This window comes from Clupea harengus, chromosome 1 (assembly GCF_900700415.2).
Source record: "Clupea harengus chromosome 1, Ch_v2.0.2, whole genome shotgun sequence".
NCBI lineage: Eukaryota > Metazoa > Chordata > Actinopteri > Clupeiformes > Clupeidae > Clupea > Clupea harengus.
The window spans coordinates 13,335,070-13,349,358 of NC_045152.1; the positions used below are offsets into that span (position 1 = coordinate 13,335,070).

At 40.8% G+C, this 14,289-nt stretch overlaps 1 protein-coding gene across 1 annotated transcript; it reads left to right on the forward strand.

The window, feature by feature from the left end:
• Window positions 1–2,446, forward strand: LOC105908277. The gene is made up of 4 exons (XM_031568378.2): window positions 1–1,114; window positions 1,239–1,397; window positions 1,520–1,615; window positions 2,061–2,446. Exons 1-4 carry the CDS (start codon window positions 1,016–1,018, stop codon window positions 2,379–2,381), a joined length of 675 nt encoding a protein of 224 aa, XP_031424238.1. The 5' UTR covers window positions 1–1,015; the 3' UTR covers window positions 2,382–2,446.
• Window positions 2,447–14,289: the final 11,843 nt, after the last annotated feature.

Genomic DNA, 14,289 nt, shown 5'->3' on the forward strand with positions numbered 1-14,289 from the left:
TTATCAGATGATTTTGAATAACCTTGTTAGGTTTCATGAAATACATCTCAACTGAAGTGTTTTTATGTTAGAAACGGCTTTTGCTAAGTCAGTTAGTGCTAGCATCTCAAGCACGTTGTGGTTGGGCTTTATCCAAATAGCATACAGTTAAACAAAGTTGTTCAAAAGTTTCAGCCATGCAACCAACTACATAATGTATTGGTTCACTTGATTTGTTATTATCGTAGTGCCACCAGGACTCTCCTATAGCAAGTTGTTTAATGAAACACAAATCGGTGTTTAGCTAGGATAGTTGTACACGTGTCTTTTTTTATGTTGACTAGCCTAGTCACGGCTAGATTAGCCTGCTGTTCGATTAATACTTTTCTATTAGATGTAGGTTCCCAATGTGTTTGCGTTGTCTATACAACATGCCTTAGCACTAAACAGGCACCATGCACTTAGCACGTGATCAGACCACCAGCTCTGTCCTTGGAAGTTGTAGGTCGTAGCACATTGAGATCCCCTGCTGATGTTTTTTTTTTTTTAATGGAATCAGTTTATGGCACTTAGCGCTCTTTGGTTTATGGTTCTCCTCATGGCAATTATTTCTCTGTTGTTAGATTCCAAACAATGCCCTCTGCTAAACTATGTAAAGAAAGTATTGAAGACAACATGTTTGCAGACAAGTAGGAAACAACATGGAACATTTTTAACACATTGGGTTTTCATTGTGTGAAAATGTATTTTATTTTATTGCTATGGAGTATGGACATAGTGATGATTTTTAGTCAGTTAGTGTTATGGTGTTAAAGCCTACGTGGTGACTATAATATCAAGTGGTATTAGGTAGTGATGTTTGTGTGGTAACTAGGTTAGTTAAATGTATTTGTTTAAGTGAGCACACAAGCATCAGCCTAATTAATGCACACCGACTATTGTCTATTGTGTAGTCTTTATTTATATATATATATATATATATATATATATATATATATAGTCATGTTTATGTTTCAGGTGTGCGGACTGAATCTACATGCAGTGCAAGTTTTGCAGTTTTTCTGCAGTTGTCGACAAACAACCCATGGTGGCAGAGTTGAAAGACAGATGGCCCACTTTGTTCTTTAAAGACCAGGTAGGAGTGGCTGTAAATGCTTTAAAAAATTATAATGGCTATAGACAATTGTTTACAGGTTATAAATTCTCCCAATTTACTTACTTTTCCTCTGTACATATTTGTTTTTTCCTGCATTTTACAGATTTGTGAGGAGTTTGTCCGTATTACAAACAAAGATTTACTTGGAACATTCAGAGCTGCAGTAGAAAAGTATGCGCCCCAACTGCTGAGTTTGTACCGCACCCGAAAAACAGAGTTTGGCAAGGACCTGAAGGAGATACTGAGGAAGCTTGATGATGAGGTGTGTGCACAGTACACTACAGTACCAAACAAATACTTTTGCCCAGTGTGATGAAATTTAATCTGTTGAATTACAACTAGTCTTGCTATTATTAGAGCTATCTTTCTATTTTTTTTTTTGAGACTGCCAACATCGTCAGACACCGCAAGGAAGCAGCCATGAAAGGACTTCCTGTGTTCCTACGTGAAGATCCTAATCTACTTTTCAAGCAGTGTCTTGTAAGTATTAATGGACATTAATAGAACTTAGATTTTACAAGCATAGAGATACAATTGTAAAATGTAGATACTGTAATTAAAGTTAAACATTTGATAATTGAAAAGTAGAAAATGAGATTTCTGTTTCGCCCTTGGACTGCTTGAGTCAATCGCCTGTCTTATATAAAAGCTTATTGGTTGTTGTGAAGTGAGTCCCTCTAGCGCATTTGACAGGGGTTTCCGATTATACCATGAGGAAGATGCAGCTTTGATATACAGGTTGTTGTCGGCAGATGTTAGACCGAGGCTACTCGCTTTGGCTAGAACTAGGGGGCTAGATCACAGCCATATTACTCTTCGCCACCTGTCAGGTCATTCTTTTGGTACTAGTGATTAGGTCGTGTGTGTTTGTGGGATGTGATGTGAGTTTGAATTGAAAATCATATTTCTTTATGTCCTCAAACAGGAAACTGATCCAGATGACGTGGCTGCCAAGGGAGTCACTGTGGGAATTTTGTATGTCCTTGAGGACTGTGTGGCTGAAGCCTCATCCCCCAAGATCCAAAACATTGCAATCATCTTGGAGGAATCCATAGTAGCAAAGGACCTTCAGGATACTCCCTCTGCCTTGGCCTACCTTCTCTGCCTCCTGTATGCCCTCAATATACCCTATCCGGAGGACCTTAAGTACACACTGGAAACCCTTCAGAAGGTTTTCATGGAGATTGGCCCAAAATGCTCCAACCATGTGAGATCTCTCAAGAAAAAACTTTGTCTTTTGAAATGAGTAAACACAGAACTTTTTTTTACACACACACACACACACACACACACACACACACACACACACACACACACACACACACACACACACAGAGAGAGAGAGAGAGATCCCTGCCAATAGTGCCGGGGGAAGTATCTGTACTGTTTTGTAGTGTGATGCTGTGGTTCTCTGTTCTTGTGTTAGCCTGGTAAGGGTTGATGCTCTTTTAATACATGGTGTTGCTTTATAATGTCTTGTACTTGTGTTATACTGTGTCACTATACTGTAGCCGGAGTTGTTTTCTGTAAAGGCTACTGGTTTGCAATACCAGGTTAGGCTGTGTTGTGTTCAGCTGAATTGTGTTTTGCATATACTGCCTTGTGTATGAGTGCATGATACTGGTTGGTTACACAGTGGTGCCATGATATGCAGTGGACTCCACTCTATGCCCTGTTATATGATTAGTGTGATACTACATTTTGGGCTCTGTGTGAGTGAGAGGCTTGTTGAGAGTCAGCAGCTGGTGGCTCTGCATTAATTGCAGGCGTGTCTGTTTTCTTTTTTATTTGAGAATAATGCCACTGAATTTCTTTTGATGTATATATATTTTATGAATATTTTTTTATTTGAAATATTCAGTTGAGAATAAAATTCTCTTAAGTTTGCATTTGTGTATGTGGATTTGCTTTGGTAAATGCTAAATGCAGGTTAAATGGGAAAAATGGATTTAGTCATCATATTACTAGTTAACATTTTGTACTAAGTTGAGCTAAAAACTGTGAGTAAAGACAACAGTATTTTTGTAGTTGGGGCAATCACATTACTGTTAACTCAACAAGCAATCTTACGTTGGCAGAATGATGAATTTTAAGTTGTGCCCATTGGTAGAACGAACAATTGTTTGTAAAGACAACAGCATTTTTGTAGTTTGGCCAACGCATAAAACCTCATTGGGAAAACACGAACATTTGAATGCATACGGTTGCAAGTGAATTTTGCGTATTCGCAAGCCTTTATTTTTTACAGTGTACATTAACATGTGGAATTGTCTAACAAACAAAGCATTTATCAAGGTGTTAAAATACACATGAACTACTCTACGGTTTGCTCACTAAAGGCTATATTGCCTTGTTTTATTTGCCTTGTCATAGTTATGTTATTGTTATTTAATATTTTAGGCAGTTGCCAATATAAAATGCTCTGCAAGTAAACAAGTGTCTTTTGCCAAATAAAATAATGAGAATTCCACTTAACCGGGAAAGTATAAAGACTTTATTATAATTTTAAGCATCAATTATGTCTGCATTTCTGCTCTTTTTCTGTCTATATCTCTACTTTTATCTCCTCTGACTCCTATAAAAAGTCTTTATGAACCATTTGTTAAGTACTCGATGCTGACTTGCTACGGCATTCTTATCTATTCATAGTATTATAACTAGGGCTGTCAGCGTTAACGCGTTAATCTATGCGATTAATGCAGCCGCGATTAACGCGATAAAATATTTTTTTTAAATGCCTTTATTTGGATAGGACATGAAGTTATGACAGGGAGCGAGGCGGAGAAGAGGTGGGGAGAGGATTGGGAATTACATCAGGCCAGACTTGGCCTACCATTTTATGGGAGCGATGAGGGACAGGTGGGGCTTGAATAGCCCCCCTTGTTCAAAGTGGGGAATGACAGAAAAAGTTTGAGAACCACTGCGGTAGTTGAAGATGGAGAGAGCTGAGGGATTGTTGGGTGGAAAGTCTCTGTTTAAGAGCCAAAATGACGGAACAATCGACAAAACTAAAGTTGTATGTAGCATTTGTCAAGCTGAATTTAGCTATCACAGAAGCAGCTCGTCTTGAAGTTATCACCTTAATGCAAAGCACCTGACAGAAAGCAGTCCCAGGTTAGATGATCGCCAACCCACACTCCATGACTTCTCTAGGAAAATAACTAGACGAGTCCGTGAAAAGGTTGCCATTTGGGTTGCCGGTGACTGTCGGCCCATCAACATAGTTGAGGACAGTGGGCTGATTGAGGTGATTCGAATTGCTTCAGGGGAAATTCTTACGATTTACCGTCGAGGGGCACCATTGTGTTTAAAAAAAAAAATACAATTAAACAACAGTGTCTAAAATACACGCTGTATGAAGTGATTACTCGTTAATTTATAAGATTTAGTCTTAAGAAGAAAAAAAACTTTTAATCGCGATTAATTAATTTCAAAATGTGCGATTAATTAGTAAATTTTTTTTAATCTATTGACAGCCCTAATTATTACTGTTGAATTCAAAAATGCACATTCAAATTGTTATATATTGTCACTAACAATTTCACCTCTATAGTTATCAGATGTATAATTAAAGAATTTGCTCAAATACACCTTACCAGTATTCAGGCTTAGGTTGTGCAGAATGTGACTGTAGCGCTCTGAGTTTCCTCTGGATCTCTGAGGTCCGATTCTCCCCATCTCTTTTATAGATGGCTTGGTACCGAAAACAGGCTGGAGGTGGGGCATCACTTCGCTCAGGTATGTAATCTCCAAACCTGTTTGTATTGTACCATTGTATTGTATTATATTGATTGTATCTTCCTTGATGCTTTGACAGGTGTCAAGAGTTGAGAATAACCATATTAAGCCCTGGAACCAGTGCACAGTCAATAATAAAGGCCAGTTCAGCTTTTACACTGCTGATTGATTAAACGGTTGATTATGCCATGGCATGCGGAAAGATGCAGACATATTGACACTTTGTCTTGCCTTCATAGGACAGGTAAATTAATTTCATTATGATTAACCTGCATTATGCCAATGGCAGTGAGCATTGCAGAAATCTGTTAATGAGGAGTGCCATGAATTCTGAAATCATGTAATCAGAAATCTGTTGATGAGGAGCATAATGAATTCTGAAATCATGAAATCAGAAATCTGTTGAAGAGGAGCGTAATGAATTCTGAAATCGTGAAATCAGAAATCTGTTGATGAGGAGGTCCATGAGGTGAAGCCTCACTGACGCAGGCACAAGTCTGTCCACTCAGAGAAAGACTGCTGCAGGGAGTGCTTAAGAGTTCATGTGTCACTGAAACTTACACACGCTTCTCAAACTCATGTGCACTGCTCTTAAGTAGTACTTAACTAACGCTGTCCATGTACACACTGCTCTTAAGTAGTACTTAACTAACGCTGTCCATGTACACACTGCTGAAACATCCCTTAATTTGGTGACATCAGGTGACATCACTGCTGCCTTTTAAACTTTATAGGACCTGCAATGTTAATTCACTTAAGAGCAAAAAAAACACACACAAATAACGATGAAAAAAAATCATAATATTACACCGCATTCAGATTTGTTTGTTGCACAATGTGTCAACATATTAAGCCTACTCAAGACGTCCAACATAAGCCTGCTCTTTGCCACTTGCAAGTGTCCTACAATGAGTGGCATGCTGCCCGAGCAAGAGAAGGACTTTGAGAGTGTCACGTCTGTGAAGGGTCGCCAGTCCTCTAGAGGGCGACACTCACTCTAGAGCACCTAACACTAACCTTTCTTCTACACTGGGCTACACCTGAGGTGATTACTACTTCCTACTTAAGCACTGGGTGTCCTTCCCTCTTCACTCGGTCATGGAGTCTCGGGAGTACAGTTATCTTTCTTCTCGCTTCTCTTAAGTCTTGTTAGGGTATCTCAACCCTGTTTGTGGAATGCTAACGCACTCGCGATTAGCTTAGCATAGGCTAGCGCTAATTACCTTTGACTGTTGCTAACCCTGTGCATCCACCACAACGTGGAAAAGACTTTTCCTGTGGATAGACTTTGTTCCCTGGATTACCTTTGTGGATTACCTTCCTTTGGACTAACCGTTCTATTGTGGAATGTACTTGTGTTTATGTATCCGGTGAGGTTGTGAACTTTGATAGCCTTGCTGTGTTTGTAGCCTGGGGGAATCAGGCTAGCTAGTCTGCCCAACCTGTCAGGGAGTGAATAAACTCGACTGTTGCATCAAACCTGCAGTTTGCGTGTGCGCCTGAAAATCCCGGCCTGATAGAGAGTGAGGAAGATGTCGAGGGTGATCGTGAGGAAATATGATAATGAATGAAATTAAATGGTCTCCATTTATTGTACCTTGCTTTGGGTTTAGGAGTGGCTGTGTCACAGAGGTAAAGCTGTTATTGCATCATGAAAAAATGTGGTTTGACTGCAGATCTGTGTGAGACATGCGGTAATCTTTGAAAACCTACGTGTGAAGTTCTTAGTACTGTCACCTGCAGAATGAACTGGATGTGTATTTGGGTTGCATACGACCTGTAGTGGCAAAGTAGTCAAACATTATTCCACTGTCACATTTCTGTTTGAAATGGAACTTTCCAATCAGTATTCTAATCTGCACTAAACGCTTTGCTCCAAGCACACGAGCCCAGGGCCTGAACCCCTTAGAGATAGAAAAAGAGGGGGAACTTAACTATCTATAAATCTGGGGTTAGACCATGCAACTTTTAATCCAATTTTAGCCCTGATTTGCAATTGGCCGACTCCCTGAAGTTTGCCACCTTTGACTAAATCTTAAAACACTTAAAGGCATTTAAGACACAAATACCCATGCTTGTCTGCAGATGTGTAATGTATGTCAGGCCTGTAAATTGCCATTGATCATTGACATGCAATGATACTTTTACTAGCATTGTCACCAGGGGGGCTCTGTCTCATTCTGACTAGTTCTTTTATATGACTAACATCCATATTCTTGTTGGAAAGTTGAGCTCAAAGATTTAACATTTTGAAAGTAATACTCAAGAAATGTCAATCACTGAACACACCTTTTTGAGTTACCTGAAGTCACCTGAGCAGCTGCTTGTTTATTTATAGTTGATAATTTCAAGAACTTGAAACTTGGCTTGTCTCATGACAGGAGGCAGGTGCTTTGCAGCAATTCCCATCACCCACACACAGATCCACATTCTTTTATTATAGTGACAGCTCTTCCCCTGACCTGGCCCACGGCCAACAGCATCTTAACAAAATCATTACATGTGCACTCAGTAAGTAGTTATTTGGTTCTTCTGCCGCGTATCCATTGTACATCCCACTAATACTCTGTGTTATGCCTCTTTCTCATCTCTGCTATTTCCCACCTTTTCCTTTGGATTTTTCCACATTGGATTATCAGAATGGAGCCATTTTAAAAAGCTTGAAATAAATCCCCCTTTTATCTATTTAATTCAGAAAGGCAGAAAACCCCCCAGCAATCATATTTCACAATGTGTGAATAATGTGTCTCATTAAATAAACCAAACAGTCAGCTGGTCTGACTGGTTTTCTATCTGTCCATCCATCTGTCTGTCCTTCCACTATTCCCATTAATGACACTTCACTGGGTGTCACTACCGATCATACTTGTCTCCTGTAAGAACTCTGTGTATTCTCTATACACACAGGGTCATAATGTAGATATCCGTGACATGCAAAATTCAATTTAATTTATTTGAGATTTCCCCCAAAAGAATAAAAAAATAAATATAATAATATTTCAATCAGCAATACGCTATGCTCAGCAGTATGTTACTATAGCAAGGAAATGGTATTTCTCTATATCTCATCAGGAAGTCTAGGGTTAGCTAGGTTACAACCCCTGACAGCACTAAATATATACAAAGGATCAAAAAGCCTGCACACACATACACACACACACACAAACAAACTGAAAGTCATAATGTTATATTGTTGCTGCATATGTACAATTGGACCTTGCATGATTCGCAGTTCAAACACACTCATCTGGAAACTGTCTTTACTCTCTATCCAACCTGAAAGTGAGCCACAGCTCCATCGAAGGTGATGTAGTGAGGGTCTCCCCAGACTGTGCAGGTTGACAGGTGACCATAGCAACCCCGGCGGCCATCTCTGACAGAGCACTCCTAAGTTGGGGGGCAAAAGGACTGGGTGCAGCAAAGGTCATTGGGGGCAAAACACTCACAACGCTGAGAGCAGGCTTGTGTCCAGAACTGTTCCCCGATCTGACAACACTTTAACTTTTTTACTTTTTAGACATGATAATCAACACTGCAGCTGTAAAGCTGAAAGGTGAAGTACATTATTCTAACCAACACTGCGATTTTTTGTGAGAGGACTTCATGCGTTTATCTATAATTGCATTTCAATAGGATAACATTAGTCTCTGCTTGTGATATTATCACAACAAATAAGAAAGCATGAGGAAATGTAATCACATATCCCTTTTTTTAAATTTAAATTTGCTTAACAAACTGGTTCTTGACATATCTTTTAAAAGTGACTTCAAGCATGGTAAGCAGTCACTCGAGAAAAGATGACAGGATGAGAAACTGGTTCCACCATGATGGAATGAGAATGAAGATGACCTAAACAATAATTTGAACTTAACCCTTACCTGCACAGTTCCCCGATTGTCTTTTAAAATGTACACCAGATGTCCAGACACATTGACGTAAACTACCACAGTGATAGAGACCTGCGGACCATTCCATGCCTCATTCCTGGCCTCCACCTGAAAGTGAGGTAGGCCTTGTGTTCCATTGCAAACTGATGCCAGGACATAACGACATGTACCCTGGAAGTGTCCTTGAGTTTATCTACTGTTTGTTGACTGTCATGTTTATCATTTTTGTTAAGTCCTATTTCTGAGTGAGCAAAATATCTTATAATATACAATAAATACACTGGTGGCTTGAACATCATTGTCTTGTGTGCTATGCAGAAAACTGAGGGACTGTCTTAGGAAGTCTAGAAGCTCTATTGGCTGCAGAAAACTGAGGGACTGTCTTAGGAAGTCTGGAAGCTCGGTTGGCTGCAGATAACTGAGGGACTGTCTTAGGAAGTCTAGAAGCTCAGTTGGCTCTCTCATGAGCCCTTTCTCCTAATGTGGTTCATTGACGAAAGTAAAAGTGTAATTTTGGGTAACAGACTACAGAGCCCCCTAAAGGTCATGGTGGTGATATATTTTTGCATTCCCTCACAGTAGTGTTCTGTTCCCCATTCCCTCGCAGTAGTGTTCTGTTCCCTCGCAGTAGTGTTCTGTTCCCTCACAGTAGTGTTGTGTTCCCTCACAGTAGTGTTGTGTTCCCCATTCCCTCACAGTAGTGTTCTGTTCCCTCACAGTAGTGTTCTGTTCCCCATTTCTTCACAGTAGTGTTCTGTTCCCTCAATGCTATAATCACACATCATTCTTCCTTCACATTTCTGTTTTCTGAGATGGGATTTTCCAATCTCCACTTGTCAACTGAGAATTAACATTGTGCACTCCAACTGCACTTTGAGAAAAACTGAATTGAAAATCCAGAATCAAATAAACAATATAACATTGAATAAATAATATAACAATAAATAAATAATATAACAATAAATAAAACAATATAAATAATATAACATTGAGTTACACCTTAACTAAACTAACATTCTCGATTGACAAACTTTGGCTTTGGTTAAGAATTTGAGCCAAAACAGGTGTATTTTTTTGGTGTGAGATGCATTGAAGTCAATGGAATTGTTTTTCATGCAAGTGTGAGACAGGACATAAATGTGTGTGTGACGACTCTGATAGACACTCTGGCAGTCCTACACAGCATGAGACCCAAACACAGTCTTGTCAATCTCACGCAACCTCACACGCACACTACAATCACATACCTCAAACACACCATCACACACACCTGCAACCTTGATCACCTCACAAACGCATCATTTTACCACCGACCCAAAGTATTATCAAACACACAGAAAACAGACTTTTTTTTCGTTTTAGCCATATCCTTAGCATGTGGTCAGTTAATGTCATGTATTCCTCTATGATGCAAATGCCTGCATTGTCAATAGTACTTGACAAAAGTGCAAGTAATGCTTTTATCTCTTTTACCAGGTCTTGGAATAAGGTTAGAGCTCATTGTCAGCCACATAGGTACACAACAAAGTAGCAGAAACAATTGCTTTGAAGAAATATTTATACATTTGGTATTGTAAAAGAAAGCTTTATATTTTTGTTTATTTGATATTGTGAAAGCTTTATATACTGTAATTGCTTACTATATGTGCTTGCTTTAAGGGGATTCAGGCCCTGGGCTCTGTAAAGTGCCTTGAGACAATTGTATTGTATTGGCGCTATATAAATAAAATTGATTTGGTAAAGTAATATTTTTTTGGAAAGTTCCTGGAGGAGGCAAAGGATGTGGAGAGTAGGTAGGCTTTTTTTCCACTGGATTTGATTGGGATGTTAAGGCTGTAATTAAGAGTTCAGTTCTAAAACTTTTACCTTATAATATCCCTCAGTGTTTAGTTGTTATGCCTGCACAGATAAGAAGTACAAATTGTGTACGGTCTGGCTACGGTTTTCTGGCTTTGACGAAGAACACCCCAGTCACGTCATCCACGCCCACACTCATGTCAGCCGGCAGGGTGTAGATGCTGAGCTGCAGCAGCTGGTAGCCGCTCCCTCTCAGGCTGGCACACAACTGGACCTCGTCCAGGGGCACTACAGGGATCCGCATGGTAACACGCACGCATGGCTTCCACCGCTGCCTCGTTGTCCTCTCCTCTCCTTGGCTGCTCTCTCAACTCCACAGGCACCTCTTCCTTTCCCTCTCCTGCCATTCCTCTGCCTCAGTGAGTCGAAGTGGCAGACAGACCTGTGCACTTCTCATCTCTGCTGCTGTCATAGTTATACCTGTGTGTGTGTGTGTGTGTGTGTGTGTGTGTGTGTGTGTTTGTGTGCACATGGATACATGTGTGTGTCCTAACGACACAGCAGTAAGAGCATAGCTAGTCATCTTGGCCTCCCAGGCGAAATCCACCCTCTCCTATCCACTCCTGTCTCTTTCATTCAAATGTTCGTTTCGTGGGAATGGCAACAGACAGTTATCTAGAAACACCCTCGAAAACAATGACTACGTTTTTTGACTGTCTCATACTTTGATAAACGTGTTTAAGGGACCTCCATCTAATTTCTTTGAACTGTGTCACTGTTAATTATTAGTAATTTACGTTATGTTCTGATAAAGCGATATGACCGTTATTCATTAATAATTCTGTTAATGGTTAACGTTAACAATTGTTAGCCAGCTGTGCTGTAATCTGTCAAATGTGCTATTGTGTTGGTGTGAGTCAAGGATCACACCGACTGTTTGCGACTGTATTTAATCCAGACAACTGGTAACAGGCCCTGTTCGAAAACTCTTAAAAGTAAGATAGCTGTCTTACTACCTTGGTGTCTCATCAAGGCAGGTGTCTTGCGCAAGACATTTATACGGGTGAAGGTATCTCAAAAAAACTTTGTTTTCGAACATTCTTTTAAGAAAGAGTGTATGATAAGTTATAACATGTGACGGTGGTACGCTGAAAGAATGTAAGGCTATGTGACGTAGGCTAACGTGCTAATGTTAGAAAGTTGACTGACTGACGCCTCGCAAATCACATCAAACATTATTGCTGGTTACAATAACGGTGTTATTGTATAGTGCAGTGTCTATTTCTCGGTAACTTTTGAAAAATCTAAGCGAGAAAACGCCGAAAGTTGTACATTTGCATACAAAACACGACCGTCAGCGGAGTTTGGTCCGCCATCTTTGTTTACAATTTGGCTGTGGGGGTTAGAGTAGGGAGTGCTGGCCCATAGCAACATTAGCCTCTCTTACTCCCTTTCCCCCTCTATCTCTCTCTCTTTCTCTCTCTCTCTCATCTTCTTCATATCTTCCTCTATCTCCCCTGTCTTACTCCCTTTCCCCCTCTATCTCTCTCTCTTTCTCTCTCTCTCTCATCTTCTTCATATCTTCCTCTATCTCCCCTCTCTTACTCCCTTTCCCCCTCTATCTCTCTCTCTTTCTCTCTCTCTCATCTTCTTCATATCTTCCTCTATCTCCCCTCTCTTACTCCCTTTCCCCCTTTCTACCTCTCTCCCTCTCTCTCTCTCCCCCACACCTCTATGCCATACCCTCTGTCTCTCACGGTCTGTGAGATGAGGCGCCCTTCCTTAGAGGTTGTGGCCTTTGACCTCACATAGGTCAATTCTTCTAGGCTAGTGTCGGGAGGCCCAGTGGCACCTTGTAAGAAGCACCTGAAAGTTATCCACCTCTTTCACTGTCTGAAAGAAGCACAGTGCTATGACTGATCAGTGTAGACAAGCACAGTCTCCACCGGAATCAAACTCACAACCTCGGACATGGGAGGCAGACGTGCCTGCATGGAGGTTAAAACCCATGGGTGCTAGTGTCTGTCGCTAACATGCCTCTTAAGGTGTCGGAGGGTGAGGTTTACTCTGGCTCAACACACACACAGCGTACTGTCATGGGTAAGATGCCACACACACACACACACACACACACACACACACAGTGTACTGCCATGGGAAAGATGCCACACACACAGACACACACACACACACACAGCGTACTGTCATGGGTAAGATGCCACACACACACACACACACACATACACAGCGTACTGTCATGGGTAAGATGCCACCGAGTTCAGAGGAAGGATGGGGATGAGGGCCTGAGAAAAGAAAAGTCAACCCAGTGGAACAATGCATCTCTGGAATGTTCCACTAGGTTGAGAAAAGAAAAGAAAAGTCAACTGATGGGATATAATGTATACCATATATTGAAGATTCAGTCTTAGGTTTGATCAGTCAGGATCCAGGTTTATTCTTGAAGAATGGCGGCCGACCACTGTGAGACAGAGACTTTCAGATCCATCCTCCCTCACAGGACTTCACCTCAGCATATCTGATTATTCCTTGAGGAACAGTCTGTTAAATACACTGATATCTAAGGGGCGTTACCGTCTATTCAAATGGGCCATGGGTGCAGGGTTCTTTGTCTCGACCTGGGGGGGGGGAGGTGAGACCAATGTCGCACCTCACTCCCCTGGTCAAAATCAAGTATATTCACCCAGGAACTGTTTACATGCTAGTTAAATCCAAATAAAAGTAACAATTATAACTAGGTATAAGATCATTGAAGTATTGACTATGGCATGTTCTGATTAATTATACCGGTTCCTTCAGTCCCCCTTTTTAAGACTGTCTGTCTTAAACATCAGATCATTTAACTATTTTCTTTTTCTTTTTCTTGAGTGAGTGGCTTTGTTCAGTCTTTCTCTCATAAATGTGGCCTTCTCTCAGAAGTAATAAGTACACGTACATTGTAACCAGCAGGGAAATGAAATCAAAACAGTGACAACAAAGAAAAACTTAAGGACTCACATGATAACTAACTAAAATGAACTAAACAAAAATGAAAATGTTAGGATTAAACAGAAGATAACGGATTATGGGAGATGCATTACATTGTTACAACATCTTAAAACATTTCCTCTCTGGTTACTGAGGTGTACATGACGTACTTTATTGTAATGTGGGTTGACGGTTTATACAGTTAAGTGTGTGTCTGTGAGCGAGTGTGTCCGTGTGTGTGTGTGTGTGTGTGTGTGTGTGTGTGTTTGTTGATGTTTCAGTTCTTCGCCTCATGTGGTCTTCTCTGTGTATTGTGTCTTGCCTTTGTTTAAAAGCAAGGGTTGACTTTCCTTGGGAGGGGGTAGGACGTGTGTGTGTGTTTGTGCGTGTTAGTGTGTGTGTGTGTGTCTGTGACGCTTGGCTTTTCTCAGTTGTTCCCCACCTGTGGTCTTTGCTCCTTATGGGGTCATTCCACCTATGCATCTCTTAGCATATCAGGAGATTGCCATTTCTTTGAGGTGTCCCCGTCAACTCTTCTTGGGGAGTGGTTGTCATCGGTTGAGGTGTTCCCGTGGTCCTGTGGATTCCAGAGGTGTTGATCTGGGTTGATGGCTGAGGGTGTTGGCTGTGGTCTGAGTTTGTCCCCTTCTTCGATGTCCTGGCCAGATGCTGCATGGCGTTTGTTTGAAGTTCAAACGATTCTGCTGTTCCTTCATCCGTTGATTTTCTGGAATTGTCCCCCTTTCG

Coding starts and splice junctions, on each gene's coding strand:
- LOC105908277 (XM_031568378.2), top strand. CDS start 1,016: ATGCAGTGCAAGTTTTGCAGTTTTTCTGCAGTTGTCGACAAACAACCC. Junction 1,115..1,238: donor CTTTGTTCTTTAAAGACCAG/GTAGGAGTGGCT, acceptor TGCATTTTACAG/ATTTGTGAGGAGTTTGTCCG. Junction 1,616..2,060: donor TACTTTTCAAGCAGTGTCTT/GTAAGTATTAAT, acceptor GTCCTCAAACAG/GAAACTGATCCAGATGACGT.